Source organism: Ciconia boyciana, chromosome 3 (assembly GCF_034638445.1).
Source record: "Ciconia boyciana chromosome 3, ASM3463844v1, whole genome shotgun sequence".
Taxonomy (NCBI): domain Eukaryota; kingdom Metazoa; phylum Chordata; class Aves; order Ciconiiformes; family Ciconiidae; genus Ciconia; species Ciconia boyciana.
The window spans coordinates 56,648,383-56,674,495 of record NC_132936.1 but is presented as its reverse complement, the minus strand read 5'-3'; the positions used below and the strand labels follow the sequence as shown (position 1 = coordinate 56,674,495).

General features: G+C 39.1%; 2 protein-coding genes across 6 annotated transcripts in view; one reads left to right on the top strand and one right to left on the bottom strand.

The window, feature by feature from the left end:
• CEP85L (centrosomal protein 85 like) overlaps window positions 1–26,113 on the top strand; it is a 124,111-nt gene that overhangs the window by 59,345 nt on the left and 38,653 nt on the right. The gene's annotated exons all lie outside the window — the stretch shown is intronic.
• PLN (phospholamban) lies at window positions 2,662–2,820 on the bottom strand. Its single transcript, XM_072858171.1, has one exon. The coding sequence runs from the start codon at window positions 2,818–2,820 to the stop codon at window positions 2,662–2,664; it is 159 nt and encodes a 52-aa protein (XP_072714272.1).

Genomic DNA, 26,113 nt, shown 5'->3' with positions numbered 1-26,113 from the left:
GTGTAAGTGGTCTGGACATCACAAAATAGGCAAGATTACTGTTGAAAACCAAAACAGAATAAACAGAGGTATAAAGAATGAGAGAGCTGTGTGATGACTAGCTCTTTTTCACATAACTTTAATAAGTAGGTGATAGAATGGATGCTTCTTTCTAAACAGAATTGTATTTAAGTATCTTATTTTACACATTAATATATTTTCAAGCAGTCATTTTAATAAATAAAAAGACAGTAAATGCTAGTTTTAAAGCCCATGTAAGTTTACAAAGAAGATTGTACTATGTACAAAAGGTTTTATTTTTTTAATCTCTGGGTTCAGTTGACATTTAGTGATATAGAGGATGGTAGCACTTTTTCAGATCAGCAGAACCCTAAGACACAAATGAACCATACAGTACGTGCAATTTATCTGCATTGCTGTAAAATAACAGTAGGGCTTCCAGTTTATTTATACCTTGGTTTTGTTCTTGTTTGTTTATTGTTTTTAAATAAATAATGGCTTTTCAGGTACATAAGAGGAAAGTGGTGGGTTTGTTTTTATGGGGGGGTGGGTTATTTTTTTAGCAATGCTTTACTTTGGCTTCTATATATTACTGTCTTGAGAAACTTATAATCCCAACATGTTCTCAGAATGTATGTGCTGATATTTTACTCTTAACACCTTTTTTCTTCAGGAAGTTTTTTCTCTCTCCTCCCCCCCCCCCAGTGCACTGTTTGTGGCTTTTCTGAAGAAGAAGGATTAATAGGGAAAGTGCACTTACTAAAATCTCATGCATTTGTGAGAGTGGTCAGAATGCATGAAATGGAAACCAAGATTTCCATTGACAGTTCAGATCAGTAATACTCATACACTAACTTGCAAGTGGGAGTGTGCGTTGCTGATCTCATCAGTGCTTGCCCTAATCCTCATACAGTAACTAACTAATTTCCTCTAGTAATTAACCTTATTTCAGAGGTCTGGTCTCAGCATATCTATTTGCCAGTTAGGAGGTGCACCACTACTGGGCTTGCTTGCATTCCACTGAGTACATAGTTTTTTCAAAGATTTCTTCCCTTCCTGCTCAGCTGTTCATTGTCAGCCTCTACTCATGGAATATTAGGTCGTAAAGGCAGAATAAAAGATTAAGATTAACTTGTTTTGATTTTCTCTGTTCATCAGTAGGATTGCTTACATGGGGTGGTATAGAAAGATGCCTGTTTAAAAGATGCCTCTGTCTATTGATTCTTGAGCTTTCTTTAAATTTGAAAACTGTATAAAGTAAAAATTCTAGGAATTTAGCTTAATGCCAGCAACACGTAGGAGGGTTGGAAGTCTACTGCTCAGTCTTGTTACTGACAACTGCTGGAGCAGAAACTCCATCTTTTATGTGTATAGACCGTGGTTTACATGTTGTAAAGATACTTCTGCAATGCTTTCCCTGCTGTGCATAATTGCTTATCATGCATTTTATTTTTTTATGTATTATTTGTTTTAGGAAAATAGTTGCTTGTTCTGACAGGCATTTGCAGTTGAGGGTGGTGGTGTTACTTGTATTTGTATGATACACTTCAATCACAGCAGTAAGGGTGACCTAAACCTTTCTCTTTACCACATTGGATATAAGCCACCTTGAGTGACATTGGCAAATACCAAGTTTTCTGTAGCTTTAAACTAAGGAGATTATTGCATAAATTACAGAAGGCCATAGTAAAGTTGTCTGAAGTGAAATATTAACAACTCTGAGAACTATTTTTTATTTTTGAGTTGTGCCAATTATCATGCCAGTTAAATGACTATAGAAAATTAAATCTTTGATACCAGTGCAGAGTGTCAATTTTTCTGCAAAACATAGTGAAAAAACTTTTCAGATGTTACTTAGTTCTGTAAGGATGTATCTAGTGAAAAATACTGTAAATGAAGTTGCTTGTTTGGTTTTTTTTTTAATCCAAGTTTTGTGTGTGTATACACACACACACACACACACATATATATATATATATATATACATACACACACACATGTATGTGTGTATGTGTATATATATATAAGATCCCTTAAATAGGGAGAAAAGCATATGAAATAGTTCTTATTTCTGGGTTAGAAGACATTTTTGATTTATTCTCATATTACCTTAAAAACACTAAAACAATTTGGATGCCTTCAGTTGATGATGCAGAGATGCAGCACCTTGAAGTAAGCTAAGCAGAAATTTTCCTAGGATGCATTGAGGTCTGTGTGCCTGTAGCTCTTCTCTGGGCAGACACAGGCCAAATTTGGAACCCTTGCAAGGGCTTAAGGATTTTCAGAGAAACCTAGAAACAATCAGGCCCCCAAAAAGTGAAGTTGCTGTTTGTGTGATCTAGCTAAAACATTGAGGAACCTACCAACTCCATGAAGAGTCAGTACTTTACCCCATTCAGAAAAGACATCTCGTGATTGAGACAGACAAATTAGGTCATGCACAGCTTTGTAACAACAGGCTCTAAACACCGTTCTGCACAGAAGTGTGTTTTTAATACATGTAGCAGGTAGTAAGAGAATAGTGCGATGGTTGGCATACAGCTCTAGTCCAAGTGCTAGCCCCTCTCACAAGAGGATCCTTGCATTGGGAGTTGCGGGTGTAGGTCTCTCTTCCCTCTGGGGTGACTTTCCTAGAGGACAGTGCAGAGAAGTGCTGGAACTTCAGAGGAGCATCACAATGATACAGATCAGCAAGAGGCAAATTAAAATCAGGCAGAAATTCACAAAGAGCTCTTGGAGCCTTTGGCGTGCTTGTGGGTTGACCTCAATAGTTGAGGCTCTCCTCAGAGCAGAGCGGGTTATGTATTGGACCTTCTCCATGGCAACAAGAAAGCAGAGGGCACAAATCAGAGGTTTTAGGAGTGCAGGAAAGAAGAGAAGTTGTCAGGAGCAGTGCAAAGTGCCTATTATCTTCTCTTTTTGTTTTAGACAGCCTTTGTGGAGCTGGGAAAGCAGGAAAGTGAAGAGTTAGAAATGCAGAAGTAAAGTGTTTTGTTGAGTGCAAATGGAGATTGTTTTAAAGTTCTAAAAATCCTGACGTAAACAGATTGCCTTTACAGTGTTTTTGCTTTAAAACAGGATTTTTAAGCTTTTGTTTTTCAAGTTTCAGTTTGTGCTGTATTGTGCTTCTCTTCCTGAAGGCTACCGAGCACCTGCTTCTTAGCAGTGGTGAGAAATTGTAAAATGGAAATTGTGGGTATGTGGGATTTACTCAGATCATTGCTTTAGATCCTAATCTCTCCATCCTTCACAGTCTGTGAAATGGCCATGGCTGATTTCCCTCCCACCCCCTCATGCTTTATTTGTTCAAGCACATGTGAAAGCCTGATGATATGGCTAGACCTTTCAGCCAGGAGATCTGGATATTACTGCTGGCTGTTACTGACCTGGGCAGATAATCTGACCTACCAATACCTTATTTTGGAAGGGAGGAAAAGAAAAAAAGAAATCTTGTTGAAGATTTCCATTCCAAGTAAAAATTCTTTAGAGTGCTTAATTAAAAGCTAATGCATCACTGCTATAGGGAATTTTAGTAGTATATTTCTCAACAGACAAAACAGAGTAAGGACTAATTTTTTTTTATATACATGTAGGACCATGTGTTACAAAATTTAGGTGCAAAGACAGAGGACTGCAATAAGGAACAAAATAAAGCATGCGTATAACTTTGTCTCTTAAGTGAGTGTTTTATTTCAGGTATATTTTCCCCCTTTTTAATGGCAAATGGAAGCACAGGGTGTCAATTGTCTCAAAACTCCCAATAAGTAGTTGCAGTGTAAAACCCTCCTGTACAAACCTTCCATGGCAAGAGGCTGGCTTTGATATATGCTTGCTTAGCTCATAACGAGGTGGATTCTGTAGGTGCTATCGCAATGTGAAAAATTGGTTTTCAAGATGATGATGATATATACATCTCTCAAACTTTGCTCCTAAAGCTGCACTTGCCCCTTAATGTTTTATGAATTTATATCATGATCATATCTTTGACAGAAGGCCTCTCTTTGTCATCTCTTTTATCTACTCATGTATGCCACATAAAGGAAAACCATTGCTTAGATATCTGCTGCCCAAACTACATGATGATCCTGACTGAATCAGAGATTCATTAATTTGTCTTTAGATGTGGCTAAAATGGAAAAACCTTAAAATAAAACAGAAGTGTCTTTCAGACTCTTCTTTTTTAGTCCCTCCACGTGGGGCTGTAGAGTCAAATGGTGCTGTCTGAGCAGAATACTTGTGCTTTTAGTGCCAGTGGTAGCGTTGGTGTTTAAAAAGAGGCTTTTAAAAGAAACCAGATTACACATGGATATTTTAATACCTTTAGAGGATTCCATGTGGTGTCATCTCCTCCTAAAATTGAACTTCAGCTTTTCTTATGATATTTTGAGCTATAGTTGATCTTAACTTTATTGCAAACAAAACACACACCAGGAACTTACTTTCATAGTGACTATAATTTTTCAGCTTTGTTTGACTTTATGCTGTACCTGTTTTAATCTATTTAAGCAGTTAAAGTGCCTGCCAGGTGTATTCGGCTTAGCTCTTTGCTGGTCACTGCCCTAAGTGCAGTAAAAGCAAGACATACACAGGAATTCTCAAATTACTTGGCTGAAGACACATTCATTCTCCCAGCCCAGTGTGGGCTGGGGTGCATTAGGCTGTTTATCCTCTTCTAGGCAAGGCATGGTAGATGAACCACTAATGGATTTATGCTAGTACAGAAAAGTTTGTGTAACTAGCTTGTGTGATGGACACTGCACAGAGAACAGTATTTCCTGCGGATGACTTCATCACAACTTGTTATGTCATTTTTTAATGCAAGGGGTGTGCAGCCTGTGGTCTTTGGGCTGTGAGTTACCCGCTGCAGCAACATATCCAGCTTTTTCCAGGCTGCTGTATTTCTTGGGGCCCTCAGAAGGACTAGAACAGCTGAGTTTTAACCTGCATATATGCACAGGAAGTCCATTTCTGTGTACAGCATCAGATTTGCTGTGCACATGCTAGCACCTGCACTGCTGTGTCGCTGCACGTGTTTCACTTGCATGACTCGGGGGGCAAGGACCTGGGGCTTTGAAGTGCTTCTGTAAAAGGCAGTACTAGCTGGCTGGGCATCACAGATGCAAGGCCACCACAGGTGAGGAGAGATGGTGACATCTCTTGGGGAGGGAAAAAAAAAAATACTGTTCCCTTTGGAATGAGTGAGGGATGTTGCTGAGGGAGCAGGCAATAGGTCAGAAGGCTCAGTCGAGCTGTCACACTGACATTAGCTGTTTGAACATACGTTACCAGACAGACGATAAGAAAGGATCTTAAAAAAAGGAAGATAGTGTAAGTTAAAATGTATACCTTTTATGGCTAGAAAACGGTGTAGAGAAGGGATGAGGAAAGGTCAAAATAGAGTAGCTTGGTTTTCTTGATTTAAAAGCTCATGTGGAATTGGAAATTTTTAAAACACCTATACGTTGTTTTACCTGCTAAGCCTGTCTGTGGGAGAAGTTTTCTTACAAGTGAAGGAAGCAAATTCTGTGTCTGTATTTCAACAAGTTTGTCTTTACAAGTGCGTAGCTTCAACTAATAAACACATACCTTGCTTGTTAATCCTCCATGGTGCTGTCACCCACCTAAAGTGTGCATAAAGAGAAACAGATTCAGTAACACAGCTGCATATGGCTATCAAGGTCAAAATGGACAGCCTGAAAAATAATTACAGTGAAATGAAGACTGATCATTGCCACAAATAGGAGCTGTTCTCTGCTGTTCAGTCCCCTGTCTGTGTTTTAGGTCAATATTAAGAAGTATTATGCATGTATGCACCACTTCTTGAAAGGAAAGTACAGCAAAACGGAAAACTATATTTGATATTTTTTTAAAGTCAAACAGTGTTGCTCATGTGTGACAAGACCGAGTATTGCACAAGATAATCTGTTGGCTGCACTGGTATGCAGTTGTGTGTTTAATCGAGTGCTGTTAATGGATGTGAAAGGCTTGTCTTATGCACAGCGTGAATCTGCAGGAAGAGGTCATGTGACCGTATGTTACTATGTAGGGGATCCCCTACACCTGGTGCACTAGAATGAGTCACCGGTGACAATTATTGCTTCCTTCTTCACTGACATGTGACTGTTTCCCTGATTTGTATTAGGTTATTTTTATCTTTGTTCCTGGGTGTCCTTCACAATGAGAGAAGGTATGTGACCAAAGTGAAAACTGTGGGCCACGCTTGTTCCTGGTGCAACAGCATTGACTCCATTGAAGTCACACGGGATAAATTTGGCTCCTTTGGAAATGCCACAGCAATTTTAGACACAGCCTGTTCCCTGTCATATGTTTACTAAATGCAGCAGTGATATCAGTGGAATAGAAGAGGTTTGACATATTTGATTTGTTGCTCTCCCATAAGACCAAGTGAAGCCCTGAAAAGGCATTTTAAAAAGTAATATTGCGCAACAGTCTCTTGCATAGATTTTTACAATGACATGTCCCCAAAACAGAGTAATTCGGTTTCATCTATTGACAATAAATGTCTTAATAACCATAAATATAGTGATGTAAAAAGTACCATCAAGTTATGTGATCCTTGGTCTAGTACGTGTTTAGAACTGTTGCTGAAAATTACCTGGCCTAAGAAATTCCTGTATCTGTTTGTGTGAGCAGTATGATACCCGGCAGGAAGAGGCATTCTCTGCATGTTCAGAGGAGGTGAGTTTAAAGATTTGCGTATAGTGCCAAAGCAAAGAGGAACCCTGCATGCAGGACTAAATGCTGTGAGTTGAATTGAACCTGGAGCCCTTTGGATTGTCTATGGATTGTGTGGCCCCCAGAGGAGAAGACATTGCAGAGTTTTAAAGCTCTGCCGGTGCACAGCAGCTGCAGTTGATGTGTAGGCATGCTTGTCATCTTTGCTGGCTGTCCTGTGTTAATGTATATATCTTACTCCAAGTTGCACTGCTTTGTTTTGAACCCTGCTGTAAAATACCTCCTCATCAGCACTGTGGAGTCACTGCAGTTGAGACCTCCAAGTCTGAAAAATCTCCTTTTTTGTGTGAGGAAGATAAGGGTCGAGAAGGGAGTGAAGAAGGAAACAGTCTGAATTAACTCTGGAGACGTCTAGAGGGTCTTGCTCCTGTCAATTCAGTTCCGTAAGTAGAAGCTTCCAACAATAAAACAGAAGTTGCTTACAGGTTTTCAAGTACAGAAGTGAATTATAAAGGTATGTCATAATTTTTACATAGTATGGAGGTCACTTGCTAGGATTTACCCCAGCAGCTGGATGTTGTATTTACCTATGCTAGGGGTGCAGAATTCTGTTGCTTATTCTGATTTTAGGCTGAGGGTTGCACTAGGCAGTTGTGTCAGTGAAGAAAGGTAAAGGATATTAGCCAATTCAACAGCTTGAGTGCAGAAAAAGGAAAGTTGATTTTTTAATTTTTTTTTTTAAGAAGAGAGCATAAAAGGGGAAAGAAGGGGTTGGAGGTTGAAAACAAAGACTGGGATGGGTGAAGGCAAGAATGCAGTCAGGGCAGGAGAGGACAGATTGAGGGAGGAAAATAGAAGAAGAAAATGTGCAGAGGAAGAGAGTGAGAGTGTACAGAAAGAGCAAGGAATTGCACAAGGGAAAAGAGAAAACTGCAGCTGGAGTACATTAAGTCATTGAAGAGAGCTAGAGACTGACTTGTGGCATATAATGTCATTTTTTCAATCACATGCAGAAAACATTTCCTTGAGATGGGGGAAGAAGCAACAATTCGGTTCACAGAGTTTGGGAAGTGCTGGTAACAGGAAAAACAAACTCATTTTATCCTTTTTACCTTTTGTTTTAAAGTCTATTTTTGTACTGAAGTGTCAATATTTTTTTTGTGGTTTTGGGAGAGGATAGAGGAAGGCTCACACTTTAATTTAGATTTTTTTTTTCTTCCCCTGTTATTAATTCATTCCTCTTACAGTCTTTCTTTTGACTAGCTTTGATGTTCTCAGTGTTCTAGAAGCAAGATCGCTAGTAAGAGCCTTTACCTGTATTTCAAGTCCATTGGAATGCAAAAGGTATAGATACCAAGAAATTACACTGATGAATAGTTGAACACACCAGGCTTGGCATTTTGGTTGTTGGAAGTTAGCCACATACCTTGTGGATGCCTGGGACTTTTATCTGTGTGCTGGTCCGTTAGAATAGCCTGGGAGATAATGCTTTGGGCTAATTTTTTTAACTCTGGGTTAAATTCCCTGCAACTGCTGCAGGACCATGCAGTGGGACCTTGGGCAAGTGCTTCAGCCTCCATACTCATCTCTTCCCCTAATCAAAATAAGACATAGAATAACCATATACTTTTTCCCATCTGTTGGTATGATTTTCCTTTTACATAGTAACTCTCTTGCAGGAAATGATCTCCTTCCTCCACTGCACACACTGAGTACCTAACACCTTGTAGTTTCAAGTTGGGTTTTAGGTTCTGGTGGTTCATATGACACTACTTACTAACAGGAAATAGGGTAAGTGCAACTTGAACTGAAGTAAAAATTGAAATACATCTGGCATATACAAAAGGTAGAAGTGGAAGGGGGTGTTGCAAGTTGTGTTTTTAACCTTTTTAGCAGCTCAGGGGACAATGGCATGGCATTGATTGAAAGAAGAATATAGTAGATGAATTCAACTTCTGAGAAGTAACTTGATGCCAGGAAAGTCCTCTTAAGCCATGTACCAATCTCTAGAAAGCAAAAGCAATCTTCGAGTTCCAAAGTGTCTTGTAGTTTAGGGAACATAACATTACTTTCCTGTGGGATTTTTTGTTTCTCCAGTTGGTATATGTTTCTATTCCTAAATCAAATTATTCTTAAAGCAAATAAAAAGCTGCTCTTACAACTGTGTAGGTGTATCCCATACTTTTTTGTTTGCTGATGGTCTGAAAAAAGTCAGTGAAAAACACCTTTATGCTCTCTGATTACAAACTGATTTTAATGAGTTTCATATTGTACAATGAAGACACTATATTCCTAACCTCTTCAGAGGATGAGAAATAAATGCAACTTTTTAAAATAGAAATGTGGTATATACATAAATCTAAATCTCTCTAAATACAAATAACATCATTGTTTGACAAATGAGTGGCAAAAAAACACAGAAAACTGTTATTTGCTGTAAATCATTTGCAGTGTTTCACATCTGATTCATAACATTTGTCACCTGCTATGTAGCACATGCTTCTGTCATGACTGTTGGCTGTTGTTACTCAGGTTTGGATGTCTGTGACATGGGATGTTACCAGTGTGAAATTTTTAGATTTAACTTAACAGCTGAGCCACACTGTCATTTACTTTAAATTACCTAACTCTGTGACAGGATGGAATTCAGATGAATGGGCGTCTAACCTGCTGTAGCTATGGATGCATTCCAGCAAAGAGCTGCCTACAGCAGTTAAGTTTCTATGTGTATGTTCAATCTGTGTGTGTATGCATAAACTCTGTCTTTTAAAAGTTGTGTGTATGTAGTGTATGTGTTAGGAGAGAAAGATTATCTGCGTGGTAGAATAAATCCAAACTCCTCTCTTCACTGGAAAATACATTTTATATAACTTTAGCCTTGAAAAACATCTGTCTGTCTCAGAACCTTCTTGCTCATCCTAGGCATTGGTTTGAAGGTACTGGGAGGTCTGAAGTGCTGCTTCTGCCTACTGGAAACAGCTTCTAGAGAACTTCATAACAGGTTGTTTGCCTGATGAGTAACAGGACATCCGGACACTTCCAGTACGTCTATTTAAAACTGGCACAAGGCTGCTGAGTGCAAAACCAAGCACCTGCATATATTTTTGTCTGATGCTTACCAGTCAGTAATAGGAAAAGGAATTAGGTGTGTCTGTTCAGTAACAGGGAAAACACACCTCACAAAATTAAGGTCTATATTAAGTCTGACTTTTCTAAAACCAGAACCTTAAGTACACATAAGTAGTAAGGTGTGAATTGATGGAACGGGGGAACATGATTGTAAGGAGGAGAAACTCATTAGAGACCTGCATATTAATGAATCGTATTCCTTTTAAAAATATTTGTATACCTAAGTATTAAAATATCCTTTATGTGACATGTTTCTGTTTGAGAGGCACTCTTTTTTTGTTTGCGGTGATTTTAAAGCTGGGGTTGTATTTTGTTGTACAGTGTGTATGTGCTTCCCTGAGTTGGAAATAAATGGATTACTTTATGCATTTGAAATTCGGTTCATGATGTTACAAATCCTAGCTAAATTATTTATCTGTTATTAGAAGCATTCTAGGACAAGTTTGGCAGTTACAATGACCAGCAGGAGAAAATAAACCTTTAAAGGAATTCACAGCAAAAATGCTATATGAATTCTGTAGCTTGAACTACAGTTTGAGTAACATGATATAATTTCAGTTCTAGTACTGCTATAAACCGCTTACATTTTTTTAATTAGGGGTACTTTTTCATCATACAGCAAAAAAAGGTTTGCTTTCTCGATGTGTTAGATGAGAAAAATGCTTTTCTGAGTTAAATGGTGAAAGAGCTTTACCTTTGCTGGGCTGTGGATAGGCAGCTTTGGGGAACCAAAAATGTCTCAACAAAACTTTAAGTGAATTACTCTTTGTGGATTTTGTATTAAAAAACAAAAAACAAAGAAAACAAATTTAAAAGGAGAGACAAAGGGCTGAGGAAAATGATGAAAGCTTCTCCCCTTCTGGTGTAATGCTACCTGTATAAATCATCTACCCAAGGACAGCTAGTGTCCCACCAGCATGTAGAAAAATCTCAGTTGCCTTTATTGTCCCTAAAATATGAACCCCATAGCGTTATATTTTTGACTCAGAGCTGTAATGCCTGCACTTCCATATTTTTTGATAAACAATTATAACCAGCTGTTAATTGGAGTAGAGGAGTTTTTGTAGAAAACTACAACTACAGTGCCTAGCTGTAAGAATTAAAAGCATAAAAGAAGAGAGGTTCCTTACCTCTGGTGTGACTGTTAGTGAAGCACAGAGGAGCCTGCCCCAGGCTGTGGGAAGTGTCTGTAGACCTCTGGCAACTTGTCTGAGTCTGTGACCAAGTTGTGGGAACAATTGAAGTAGGTTGAGGGGAAAAAATAACAAAAGTTTCAGAGGCAGGACTCCCGGTGTCATTCAGCAGTTCACAAGTTGTGATTGGTCCCACTTCTGCCTTCTGACACAGGCAGTCGCTCCTCTAAACTTGTTCACAGCAGTAATGTATTAAACACGGGCAACAACTTCCCTCTCGTGAAGGCAACTGTGTGCCAGGGAGACCACCTGCACAGCCACAGGAGGAAGGAATCTGGGAAGCGGCACGCTTCAGTGGGATAGCAAAGGGAGCTGCTTGCTTACACCCTGCCTTTTCTTAAACAATAACTTAAATGGTAATTTTTTCAGGGAGCTGCTTTGGATATGTTACTTTTGCTACAGCAATGTTTCTTCATCATAAAAAACCATCTAGTGTGGGTGATCACATTTCATACAGGCTTTTGACTTGGAATGATTTTCTGTTGTACAAGAGGTTTCTTAAACTACACTTTAAATACATATAGTTTTGATAATTAGGTTACACAGCTGGCATTCAGTTTACGGTGTATGATGTGTGTTTTCCAATATGATCTTTCTTCTGGCAATGCTTGAACTGAAGTAATTTCTCTGTATTTCAAGCCTCTTTCAACCTTTCAAGTTAATTTGTGGGTTCAAGGATTTTTTTTTTTTTCCCAAATAAAATCTGGCATATATAAGTTCATCTCTGAAATTTATTATTCCTATATAATTTGAAGTATTTACCTTTCCTTTAAAGCACACACTTCCCCTTTTTCTCCCCCTCACTCTTCTTGTGGCTGGAAACTGTCCAAGTGATTTTTGAGAACGTTCTGTTTGTTTGAACAGGAGTAGCAGCTGGATGCTACTTTGCAGGTTATCTTCTGTATATTATCCTGTGTTGGGAAATGACAAATGAGACCACAGTGCATATATAGAGTAGGTTTCGTGCATCCGGGAAGTGGAGGATTTACTCAATGTGAAAGGACTGAACTGTTGAGTGTGCGAGCATCCAGCATCAGGCTTCGTATGCGGATGCAACTGACAGCATGTGCCTTTTCCTCATTTGGAAATTGCAGGCAAAAATACAGAAGCTCAGCCTAACTCTGAACACTTACAGATCCAGTTTTGACAGTAATTGTTTAGCATAGATTAGTCCTTGTCTTTGAGCAGGAAACCAGACATGGTGGGGTTTTTTTGTTTAGTTTGGTTTTTTCATTCCCTATAAGCCCTGCTGTGATACCTGCTGCAAACCAGACACAAAAAGACCTTGGAGGTGATGTACTACCTTGTTTCCAATTGAGGTCTATTTTTATTTTTGTAAATAAGGTTTAGCTCTTCTGCAAAATTGTTTATAACAGTTGAAGTTAGAAACTCAGTTTTAATATAATAAATCTGCCTGCTTTCTCTTATCCTTTAATATCAAACCCAGGAAATTTAGGGTCACATATTTCATTTGAAAGTTAATTGAATATCTCCACGGTGAGGAGTGATAGTTCTTTACCACTGCAAAGGGTTTCATAATTTACTTATAATGGCGTTATTAACATTATAAATCTTTCACAGTCAAGCAAACTGTATTTGGTCTTTTTATGAGGGAATTTTCATGTTTTTATTGCGTGCTGTCATCCAGAAAAAGTACTGCTATCATTGTATTGTTTGCTTTTTGTAAGATGTAATATAAAACTTGTACTATTGAAGTTCACCTCTGTACTTTGTTATTAAAGTCCAACACCCAGCGCTGCAGTAGCTGTGATGCCAGTTCCTCCCTTTTACCAAGTCACTGTAAAATGATCGTGTTGTTTAGTTACTCTGCCCCAAATTCTCAGCTTCTTTTGTTAGTGACTTGATCTATTAAATTATTTTGGAGTTTTTTAGAAATGAGATGCCTTGAAAGAATGCTGATTTTGTTTGTGAGCTGCTGACACAGTCATAGCTTAGTCTTCTGTTTAAAGAATGATACTTAAATGTGTAAGGTAAGGCATTAATAAAAATAGTAGTCTCTCATGAGAAATATAACACATGCTTTCTGTAAATGTCTAACAGCTAAGAAATGTTAAGATTGAAAATATATTCATTAAATAACAATAACATGCACAAATTCAGACCACATGGATGTTGTAGATCTTGTATTGATATTGTTTCTCTGACAAGCTTGTTCAGGTACCCTCTTGAGAACATTTTTCTAGTTCAGTTTAGTATCACTCCCTTGTGTAACTCATGGGGATTTTGGTGGGGTTCGGAGGCAGATGCCAAAGTGCTGCTCACAGGACGCGTCAGTCTGACAGGTACAGACAGTGTATAGGAGCACATCATTGCACTGTTTGATTCACCACTGGGTGAACGGGTCCAGACACCCATGGATATCAGAAAGGAAAGCCTTTAAAAAAGGAATCTGTGTTGGAGGTTCTGGTCTGCTTTATTTTGTTCTGGGGAACAAAAATGTGCAGCTGTTGCTTGCTTGACCTTAAATGGAGATGATCTGGGCTTTCTCCAGTGGGATTAGAAATCTGCCACCAGAGCATGTTTCTTCTCATAAATTTATTTAGAGATCCGGTTGATGTTTGGGATAATGTCCAGAAAGAGACGTGTTATACTTTAGCATACCAGCTCCTTTATTTAAATAATAATAAGACTTCTGTTCACAATGGCAATAATTTCCTGGACTATTTTTGCCTTTAGTGTGCTGTTTTTTAAGATTCCACCTGTAGACACTGGCCACCTGTATAACCTGTGTAAAGAGTTTGAGATGTCAGTATCTGGTCCGTTGTTAATCCATGACTCTGCATAGAAGTGAACCGTAACCCAAGCCCAATTATTTATAATACACAAGTAAAGAAATTCAGCAGTAAGTCTGAGTACTCAGGTTAGTGCATTATTTCATGGTGCTGCTCCAGTTTTCTCTCATACTGCAAGCGTACCTTTACGATATCACACTGCTACGGTTCTTGTGTTGCACGTGTTTGGTTTAAAAGTAACTAAAAATGAAGAGAAGGGAGAAGTGAATGCTCCCACAGATGTGCACTGGTTTGTGCGTGTAGGAGGTACAGAGTAGCAGATTTTGGTATTGGAGCTGAACACTAGAATGAGATCTTTCCTTTTTGTAACCAGTATTTTTCTGGCCTGATTCTGAGATGCTTCTGCAGCATGCTTAATTGCTTGTAGCCATCCAGGTATCAGCAAATGTGGCTTACGAGACGCTTTTTGCTGATCTCTGCTAAGGGAAAGGACCCACCTAATGTATCCTTCAGTTACATTTGTACTACAGGTCTAATACAACCTAAAGGGAGATAGGAGTTTTTAATTCCTTCTAAAAATATAGGAAAAGCAATCTTTTCAGCCGGTGTGAACAGACTTCGGTGATGCTCACTCACAGCTGGAATCTCAAAGGGTTTTGGATGTATGTGGACGAAGTTGCCTTTCTGAGGCTGCAGATTTTCCTGCTTCTATCGTGAGACTTACAGTCTCTGTTAGCATTCTAGGAAACAGCTCTGCTGAGAAATTTAGGCTTTGCGTCGTGTTATTCTCCTCTAGGACAAGAAGTGTTTACTTTTCCTAAGCATTTGGACAGTCATTAGATTAGTTTGATCTTCACATTTTGTTCCTCATTAGAAACAAGGTGAACTTACTTTTTGAAGCTGCAACTTTTGAAGCGTACCATTGCAAAGTGATTAAAGAAACTGTACCAAATAAATTAATAGAAAACTATACAACTTGGACTGAAATATTTCTCATTTTGGGAATGCTGAAGGCTCTGGCAGGACTAGTCATCTGATTTGTTACTAACCAAAGACATTTTTGGAAAGGTCAGCTTGAATGTTTTCATTTCAGTTGCTGTTACTGGCATGAACTTTTAACCATTAAAGTAGATCACAGGGCTCAGAAGTGTGTAACGCCTGTTTATTGTCTTTGGTGCTTTGACCCAATGTTAGGAGAGAAGTAGGGGAACAAGAAATTTTGCCTGGCTCTTGCTCTGAAAATCCACCGTGGCCTTCCGTTTCCCATACCCCCATAGGGAGCACTTATTTCACTTGGAGACAACACAGTTAGCACAGACTTGACCCATGTAGCTTTTTTATTTTGCAGCAAAATATTAACAGCACAAAAAGCTGTACTCTTTCAACTACCTGGTTGCTTTCATATCAATGAAGTGTACTTTTTGACTAGATTAATGAAGGTCGAATAATTGAATAGTAGCAGTTAATTGCAGTGGTGCAAACTGTCTTCAAAATAGCACCATGATACAGAATAGGAAGTTCAGTGATCTTCATTACAGTGGAAGGTTTTTTTATTTCTGTGAAATGCTAGGGAGAACTGTATTTTGGTGTTTACTGGTGTCCTCAATTGGTTAAGCTGAACAACGTGCTTTAGGTGGTGTGCTGAGATCCTTATACCTAAGAAACTGTGTTGAGTGTCTTTGAGATAAACTGTTCTAGGAAGCGTAGAGATTAGTTGTGTTATTTGACATGTTATGAGTGATGGATGAACGGCGGGACAAAGGCATATGAAGGAGAGATAAAGTTGGAAGATCATGTTCCAGTTGCCAAGTGGTAGTGCTGGATTATCTCCACTTAAACAGTAACTGCAGAATGGAGGAGAAACGATTGGGGTTTAGATTTAGCTGCTACCTATCTTCAGCTGAAGGTTGTCCTAACAGAATTGCGTAAACATTGCCCAAATGATGAATGCATTAGCAGCATTTAGAAGCTGAAGGATTCTCTTGTGCAGAGTATTGCAGTGACCACCTTCATGTAGTGTGGAGGGGGAGCTTGTAGACCAGTGGCCTCAACATCTTGCCTCACTGAGATCTTCATTCAAATCAACATGGAGATCGTGTAGATCAGACACTTAAAGGGTTTTCAGGCTAATTTTTAGTTGCTCCTACTTTGAGATGTGTGTATGGGAAATGTGAACCAGAAACACCTTTCTTCCTTTCGGTTGGTGTTACAGAATGGTGTCTTTCCTTTCTTCGCTTATTTCTTCTGCCCATTGCCCTACCTTTTTTTTTTTTTTTTTTTTAAATGGAGTGGCTATAAATAAGGCTAGCACAATTCCCATGGTGACTGTCAGCTATCTATCACTTCCTTTTCTTTGTTACATGCAATTCATAGCTAAAACACCAAGGTAATATTTTTTTTACTTCATCAGAAATCACTGAAGTTTATTTAAATAGCAGAATGTCTTTTCTCTCTGTAGAAATGAAGTGCTGTTTCACAATTACATATGCAGGCAAAAAAAATCCTTTATTTTAAAAATAAAATTTTGTCACTCCTAGCACCCCAGAAAATTAAGATCCCAAACGCCATTAGTTGAGAATTTAAGGTACGAAACTTCGTATTTTTCTTTGTTCTGTTGTAGAATGTGCCAAAATAAAAACGTTGCTCTACTCCTCTGGTTCAGACCATCTCTGAGTAGCAAGAACAGATCTCCCGGTCTTGCCAATATTTTCTGACTATGTATTTTGTTACAGGCAGCTGCTTCCTCATGGAAGTTCTGTTGTCATTCACTGGAGCGTGGAAACTTTGTCATGTATAGTTTCACAGGTCCTTTTGGCTGTAGCTGCCTGGACACTGAGATGATGTGAAGAAGAGCTTCTCTTCCTCCTTTTATGACTTTCTTTTGACAGAAGGAACTATTTGCTTTTCTCTTTCTGTGCCTCTATTGAAAATGAATCGGTCCTGTGGTTTTGAAATACAGTCCTTTGTATCAGTTGGTTATATGAATATTTGGTATAAAAATAGTATTGACATCTCTGTGAATTAGAAAATGAAAACAAAGGCAGTTCATTCTTAAACATGAACTTTGCCACCTTCTAGATGAGCCTCCTTCTTCTGTGTTAAAATACAGTTGCCTAATTCGTGTTATATTGGATTACTCTAGTACTAGTTTTAAAGAGACTAAATGCATGTATATAGTTTGTTTTTTTTCTTGCAATAAACTGCAGCATTTACATTAAATTGGAATGTGTAGATTAACAAGTGTACAGATTATGGATATACTGTTTTACTTGATAGTTTAATATATTAGTTTAATATATTAGCTGCCACTGTGAACAGAGTATGAGCATATTTGATGAGGGGAAGGGAAAGGAAAAAAGGGGATATTTCTGTGTAAAAAGGATCTTCAAATATGCTTATAGGGTTATATAGCTGAAAAACACACCTGCTTGAATATTCAGTATGACTTTTTCAGCGTGTAGGACTACAAAGGCAAAAGTGTGGAGGATCTCCTAAGTTCCCTACAGACCACCTGAGCTTCCTGGTGCTTCTTTCCACGTATGGAGGATTTTGCAGATTTCCATTCATCTAAGATACCTTAGTAATGGCAGCGCAGAAAGGTGAATTGATAATTAGCAAGCCTTTTGAATTTGACTAGTGGATAGAGTATAGCTTAATGGAGGTAGCAGTGGACTGGAATTTGGAAAAATATGATTATGAATCTCATCCGTGTTACCGGATTTGTGTGTGTTTCTCTTGATTTTTTTCAAAGACTGTAAGAAAGCTATTTTGAGCTTCAATCACAGAGAAACTAGGTAAAGAGGTGTACATACAGCTTTGAACTAGTTGTTATTGAACCAGCTTTTAGTTCTTTCCAAATGTTTGGTATTATTGATGCTGTATTAGACAGTATACTAGGAGGGTTTGCTGCAGATGCCCCACTTCTAGCAGAGTGGCACTTCACTACAATGGGAATCATTTTTCCCTCTCATTCTCTCAGTATTGGACACAAAAGGGAGTCTCCAGCTGGAGCATCAGGAGACCTGCCTCTGTGTGTGACATTTTCCAGCATGATGAAAAATAGATTCAGATCCTCTCGAACAGAAGATGCAGCTTCATCTCTATTTTGGCTCCAAGGATGTTCTGGATGGATAAGACTTTGTTTTTCTTTTTAATTCAATAAAAAACTTCATTCAACACGTTTGTTTTTCTTTAGGCAGGGATAGTCTAATTTGTATCTGTTAAAACCAGTATTTTGTTTACAAAATGGTTTCCACACTAGAGAATCTGCGGTGTTTTGGTGCTCTTTGGAGAGCCTTGGACAAATTGTCTTTGCTCTTGTCTCGCTTTCCTTTCTGTAGAATGAGAATTGTAAGGCTAGTTTCTTTTTAAGATACTTTGAGACCTAAAAGTGACAAGTACTAATTGCTGGTGATGGAAGTGATATTTATTTTTTAGTGTGAACTTTTTCTACTCTTTCTACTTAGATTAAGAAGGTGCTAGGGCTCCCCCCCCTCCCCCCCCAGTTTATCTCCCAAGGAAGGAAAACACCTTCACACACTGACACGGATGTTCAAATGCACCCTTACATCATACTGCTACTTTTGTTAGAGACAAGTGTGTTTCAAGTACCCCTCATAAACTCAAGTGGGAAAGGTTCATAATCTGGATTGAAGCCAAACATTTTGAATATCCGTCACTTATTCCACACACAAATTGTGTGACTACCTTCCATGCTTGCATGCTTGTGTGGTTCCCTGTTTCACAGAGAGTCTGGTGTTAAACTGGCTGCATTTCTTCTGTTTGTCAGTGACACAGAAGTTTCAGGCCAGGATTTTCAAATGTCTGACTTTTGAGATTCCAGGACCTGATTTGTCAGAGGCGCAAAGCCTCGGTAATTCCCTTTGAAATTTTGAAAGTCATGCAGGTACATGGTGTCTCCATGTGAGTTAAAAAAAAAAAAAAAAAAAATAAATTTTTTTTTTTTCCAAAATTCTGGGGCAAGTGACTGAATAATTGTTCTTTACATGATGATATGTAATGTATGTGATGCTGTGCAGGGATGGTGGTAGAATCCCTGCCCAAAGCAATGGAAATATTTTCATAGTAGGTCCACGTGCTGTCCTAATTGGTTTGCTGGCTGAAACACAGCTAGTTTGTCCAAAGGAGAATTGCTGCAGTGGGGGCAGAAAACATAAATATGCCTCTAATTTTTCCATCTGCTGAAGTTTTTCAAGGTAGTCACCAACAAATGTAAGTGAGGACTGTACTCATATTGTGCAGAGCTCTGACATAGACCTCATTAACTCTGCTTTTGTAGAGAACTTGTTTTTGTCTTCCAGTCCCCAGTAGGGTGGCTTTACTAAATCCCCCACTTGCTGCTGTTTATAGAATATCCTTGTCTTTTTTCCTTGTCTTGTTTAAATCTGTGTTCATGGTAATGAGAACTGGAGAAGAATAAAGGCGGGGGAGGGGGGTGTGTGTTGGGCCGGGGGTTTCTTTGCTTCTGCTTACTATTTTGGTTTATCAGCCTAAAAGGGAGTGGAAAACAGTGTATTACCTAACCATTCCTTCCCCTTGTGCTATCAGTTATAAGATGTACAGATGCTGCATCTGCAAAACTTGAAATGCACAGGTTCCATTAATTTGGCTAGACTCATTCTTTCTGTAAGTGCCCATAGAGACCAGTTCTGGATTGTCATTTTTAAATAGGGTGTGCTTTTGTGAGTTTGTGTGAATACTTGGGTTTGTTGTCATATAAATATTTAGAACGTTTCTGCTTTATTTTTGTGGGAGTTTTTTGTTTCTTTTTAACTTTAGTTAAATATGGTGAATATTACACTCATGGCTCATGTTTCTTTTAAAGTCATGAAAAAATAAAACAAACACAACGCAGAAGAAGAGAGGCTCAGTTTTCTGGTTCAGGGGCCAACACCCTTGGTAGAATCCAAAGAGCTTCCATTTGAAAAATGGGGACCCTTGATAAAGAATTTGCAGAGCATCAGTTTTCTCCACGTGTATACTCCAGCTTCACATTAAATTCAGAGTGATTTATCTCTCTTTCAGTATGCTTGCATGTTTTGTTAAGAGAATCTGATGCTCTGTGCTTATTAGGTTCTTTTATGTTTTCTTTTCCAATTACTGCACAGCAGTAAGTATTCATTTTTTCCCCCCTTCTAATATTCACCCAAGTTGCACTGTCTTTTCATTATCCTCTTGTTACAGAAGGGCTCCTGTCAGTTTCTGTGCAAGACTGATGGCCAGCTCTGCTCATCCTTGCAGAGTTTGTGCAGGCTGGCAAAAAATAGACACCTTTTTGCTTGCTTTCTAGGTCACTTTTGCATCCACTCTTTTTTGGCCTTGAGCAGGAGTAGTAAGTAATGAATGAGCAATCAACACTGACCCTTAGTAAACTGGTATTTGTAGATACTAGTAATGTACATTTAACATAAAGGTTTTTATAAATTATCAGAACTTGGTTGAGGATGCCTGAGTGCAAATGACAGCTATTTTACTTTTAGGGGTGCTTCCATTTATGACTGACTTGCACCTTATCTTGTCTTCCCAACTATTCCTTTTTTCTAATCTATTTCCGTCTTGTACAGTTCATAAAATTTTATAGTGAATAACATACATCCTACATTTGTGCAGCACTTAAAACAGTGGTCTTTTTGTGGGCTTTGAATAACTGTAGTCACTTTTTGGTCATGCTGCTTTCCAGGCCAGAATAGGAAACAAAAAAAATCAATTTCACAGTGAAGCTTTCACTAAAAGCTTCAAAAATAATTTTAAAAAAGGTTAAAGTTGTTCTTCTTGTGGAAGCTCCCTTTCATCTCCAGATTTATTTATTTATTTATTTTAGTAAAGAACATTTGAATTTAAATGTAATGGGAAGATAAAATGAACACTTAATAAAACAAGTGCTTCTATACTTAGGAAAGACCCAGTTGTTATCAGTGGAAAATTCCAGGCACTGTTGCTTTTAACGTCATATTAAGTGGCACCTAGAAGTGTTTTGTGTTTGTAACATTTGCCAGAATATAAATGGAAAGGATTTCTGACAAAAATAATATTGGTGTTGCGTGGAGTATAAAGGAATGTTATAACAACGCATAAAAGCAAGAGAAGTGTAATTGTTCATAGGAGGATAAGCAGAAGAGGGTATATAATCTAGCCTGCAGCTCTGGGAGTGCCGGTTTCACCCTTCAAGAGCGTAGTAGCTTAAGGTGACAGAGACGAGAAACTCACGGCGGACTGCTGAGTGGCTGCAGCCTCTTGTAATGGGACTGCCCTTGCCGCCTACAGTAACAGCATGCATCTGTAGGGATCCTGCAAAGTCTTTTCAGAGACCTCTTAGTTTGTCGTCTGGGACTTTTGCACAATACCGTCAAAGATGCTAGAGGGAACAAAACCTTGCCAGTTAAGTGGTGGCCAGCATTCCGTTTCACTTCCCTTACTAATCCCCTGTTATATTCCTGTTTTATTCAGTAACCCCTGCTGGATGCAGATTCTGAGCACATACCGATCTGTCACACATACAGTCTCTGACTGTAGGCTGGGGCTGTGCTGCTGGTCCTGTGTCTGCTCTCATAATTCAGATAACCAGCACAGGACTATTTCGAAAGATAAGAAAGTGCAAGAGGCTTTTGTTTTTATTCTCTTATGCCACCTTCATGTGGAAGTTTGTTTTCTTGAACTGGTTGCATATCTAAACACCAGGTCTTGGCCAGTAACTTGACAGTGTCACAGCAGCTGCATAATAGTATTTTTTCCAGAAGCTTAGAAGATACTTGGTCTACAAACTGATACTTTTTGGCACTGTCTGGAGTTGAGATAATTCAGCTTGTGGTTGTGTGTTCATACTAATCCAGCACAAAGCTGTGCCACTGCAAAACGTGTTGTCTCATATGCTGCTTTTCCACTTAACAGTGTGTGCCGGTGCTAGATTTCACATGGCCTTGTACAATGAATCTGATAGGAGCCTGACCTAGATACAAATAACCTTCATGTGTATGGGATGGAGGGAGAGTGTAGGACTAGGGCTGTCAGAAGGGGGCTGAAAGGTATGAATGTTTGAAGTGGTGAGAAGGGGCAGGAGAACAGGCCCCCTCCCTTTGATAGCAGTGTAAATTTATGCCATGTTTAAGTGACTATGCAGTTGCTATCAAAACCCTGTAACTATGCCATCGGTAGCAAAACTCTTCTTTTTTTTTTTTTTGTTATTTTTTTCCTCTGTGGTGAATAGCATACCTGACCTTAGCATTTGTTTTCTCCCATCTCTCTTAGTATCCCAGCAACCATGCACTTGCTATGCTTTGCACTTAATTCATTTGTAAGCTATTGTGGTAAGGGATCATGTCTTCCTCTCTTGCTGTGGTTATCAAACCTGACCTTGATAAAGTTCTGAAGCCTCAGCTGCAGTATAAACAATGCTGGGGAAGAAGTAAATGTACAAATAACAGTAACTTGTAGGACAATCAAATTCCTCCCTGGCTTATGTGGGTCAAGTCCGTGAGGTCTCTAAAAAAGTATGTAATGCCTTGTGTGTAGTGGGGATTTCATTTGTGAAAGAGGCTTCGACAAACGTTCTTGAAAAAGGTTTAATGGCTAGAGGGAATGCTGCTTTTAGGAGGCATTTTAACGCTCTGTTTATTCTTTCCCTTTTTGAGAGCTTTCCACTTTCTAAAAGATAGGATGATAGTGGTGTTGTCTGTAAATAGTCAGCATTAGCATTTTAATTTTTTTATTGGAAAAGCTTTAAAAAGTTATCAGATGCAATAATGCCGTTCCACCTAACTGAAGAGAGGCGCGTTGGCCCCCCCTTGCAGAACAGAACAACTCATTATTGTGATTTTAAACACTTGCTGCAAAGAGGAGGAGCAGGTTAGTGCACTAGCAAAGGACTTCATGTGCTTGCTCTGTAAAGCCCTGTATGATAATTGCAACGCCAAACTGAATGGGTCTGATTCTATAATGGCAAAAAACCCACGTGACAATGGCAGAGGGGGTGTGTGGGAATTGTCCTTTTGTTGTTGTATTGTTTAGCCAATTTTGAGACTCCAAATTACCAACACTAATTTAGACTACTGAAAACAGGGGTAACAATTACTGCATCTGTCACGCTGGCTGCTTATTCTGTAGAAGTCCTTTGTGTAGCATCCATGTAGTTCAACTGTGGCTATATATTTTTAAGGTGAGCCCTTTCTTAAATGAGTTTTGTTCTTGTTTTTCAGTGTATGAGGTTGGAGCTGCCTAACTGTGAGTTAGGTAGTGAAGTGGCATAGTGTAGTCAGTTCTGTCCTTAGTCACACATACTTGGTCTCAGCATAATTTAACCCTAACATTGAGAAGAAGTCCTGATGCGTCATCAAGGACTGGCTTGCTCTTTAGCTCCTAAAACTTATTCAGTGTAGATCCTAAAATCTTAAAATCTGAATCTTCTTTTAGCTGTTTGTGAGATGCTTTTGCTACTTTTCTCCTTTTTAGTTTGGTGGGATGGGTTGTTTGTTTTTTTTTCTCTCCTGATACTCTCATCCCAAATTGTCATGTCTCAGTTTTCATTCCATCACCCCTGGTTTGTATGGATTCTCAGCCTAGGAAACAAAGTATTTGCTGGCTGATTTCATGTCTCTTCAGCCTTTGTGGTATTTAGCTCTTTACTCATAAATAACTCTTTCTAAGCTTTTTAATCATTAGAGTTGCTCTTCTTTGAACATGTTCTACTGTTTCAGTGACTTTCTGGTAGTACAGTGCCTAGAACCAAACATATTCTTCCAGCTGGGTTTATGCCAGAGCTATTTAAAGTCACTGTCTTACTCCTTTCCTCACCCCCTTTCTCTGTGACCTGACATATCATATGTAGGCAATCCAGCCTTGCATTAAGCTGATTTTCAGGCAGGTTAAATTGTGAACTCCTGTCAAGTTTATTCTCCCTGTTACTTGTGGTCCCTCTTAGGTTAATTACTTTGCAGGTTGCATGTCTGTGTAAAGTATGTGTTTGGGAATTTTTTCCAAGCCTTATTGATTTTTTGATATTTTTTTTTTCTGTGCTGGATTTCACCACTTGCTGTTGGCATGCTAACCTCTCTATGATATGTCTGTATTTCTCAGTACCTCACTATTTGATGATGTTTCAATTTTTATTTTAATTATGTCATCCTCCTCATTAAAAATTCCCCAAAGAATGCCCCGTGTACCATGGCTGAAGCAAGGGTGCAAGGACATGATTAGATGTTCTCTCCCCCATGACTGCTGGAGATTTGTGAAAGTATAGCAAAATGTGAAACAGCCTAGGTGTTGCTGCCAAGAATTGTAGTGATTATATCCTGCTGAGCAGAAACACTGTCTTCCCTAAATGGTAAAGATGGAGCAGAGTGAAGCAGTAAGTAGGTGGTGGTGAAATCCGGACCACAAGTCTGGATTTTGTGAATCAGTCCATAGCCTTGTTTTTACCCATCTGGGAATCTGTTATAATGCTTCTTTGCAGCTGTTCTTTCTAGTGCGTTTCAGCAAGGCCCAGCCTCTTCCTATAGAAATGATTCCTTGCCTTGCTTTTAAAGTGATTTAAAATTAGGGCCTGATTCCATGGTTGTGGCCTCCTCTCGCTTTTCCTGCATGAGAGCCACTAGCCCTGTCGTGTTTTGCTGGCAAGAAGACAGATGATCCTCTGGGACTGTCTGAATTATGGGAGCTGTTGTGAGCTGAAACACTCGGCCTGATGTTAGGAAGAAATCTGGGTGGGGAGGAAAGGATGGGTAAAGCCTTCTTTCCTTACCCAGGGTGGGGAGCAGTTGCAGTCACTGCTCCTCAGTGACCGCTGCTCTGCCTTTACAGATCTAATCCTTTTCCCATCACAGGGGAGCAAAGAGCAAGAGGTGTCTCTGTGATAACGTGCATTTGGGCTTGCTGCTGCCACATCCACCTCTTCTTTCTCCCCCATCGCCCAGTGAGGTGGTAGGGCAAGTGCTGTGTCCCTGAGGCACAGCCGGTGGGGACGCTCATATTTGTTGCCTCCACTGTCAGTGGAACAAAAGGAACCGTTTGCGTTCCTGCTGACATTGGTTGCACTGAATCTTTGCCTTGGATTAGCTGTGGATGCATGGAATTCCCTTTCTCCTGAATAATGAATGCCTGTAAAATGCAGCAAGAGGAGAATGCTACCTACAGAGCGGGTGTTAAGATAGCATAGGGCAGTGCAAGCAGTTGGCCAAAAGGGATCATTCACTTAGCATAACTTTTGGCACTCTGCTAGCTGTTAGTAGTGGGCTGTGAAAACTTTACAGTTGTGGTGTAGACAGTGCTAAATTATTTAAACTGCAGCTTTCAGGAAAAATACATTTAAAATCCATTGCTTTTTTTTTTTTGAGATGAGCTATCATTTTGACATTTTTGGACTCCACCTCTACTTTGCAATACAGTATGTTACGTGGAACGCTGTGCTACTCTGTGTGCTGAGACACTGAACTGCTTCAGGCAGAAACTACAAGCATGTTTGGAGAAGATAATTTTAATTAGCACAATTAAAAACCCAGCCATTATTGGCCTAAGTTATCCAAATGTTGTTACCCTGCAGTCTAGAGAAAAATTATTTTCCCACTGTTAAGAAACATGATGGAATCAGTCAGCAATGTGTGTTCCAGCAATAAATATTTGCATATAGGCTAGTACAGCAAAGGTTTTTTTATTTTATTTTTTTTCCCAGAAGCTAGCTGTGCCTCAGCACTGACTTGAAGCCTTGCCAGGTCGTGAAAGTCAAGGCCAAGCCCTTGTCAAAAAACAAGCTAGCGAGGACCTTTGGACGCCACTGTGCAAAGGATACTGTTTTCACTGAACAGATGTTCTCAGTCCAAGGCTGATACTCTTGGAAGAGGTGCCAGGCGACAAAAATAGTTGTATTTTCTAGGGCAGATGGAAAAGAATGCCGTGTGTTTCAAGCTGGTGCTTTATTTTGTAGTTGTGGAGGATTCAAGTTGAGGACTTCGAGTTGTGGATGGCTTTCTGTATATGAGTCCTAAAAGTGTATTTTGCTCCCACTATTTGGTTTGATGTCCTTAGGAGACAAAATACTTGAATGTAAGTGGACCACCTGTGTGTTACCACACCATTCAAAGCAGCTAGAAAGCTGTTTGGAGTAGTCAACACCATGTGCTTATAAATGAGTGAAATGTCTTGTTATTCTGGGAAGTGTGAAGAAGTATTTTTAGCATATTCTTTTTTTTTTTTAAGTTGGCTGAAACATGATCTCAGAAACAGGAATATTTGTTGTTGTTTTCATCTGTTTAGAATGACAAATTGAAGCACACAGTTGTAATACAAAATAATATTTTATCTGTATATACATATGTAACAACAAAATGTATATAC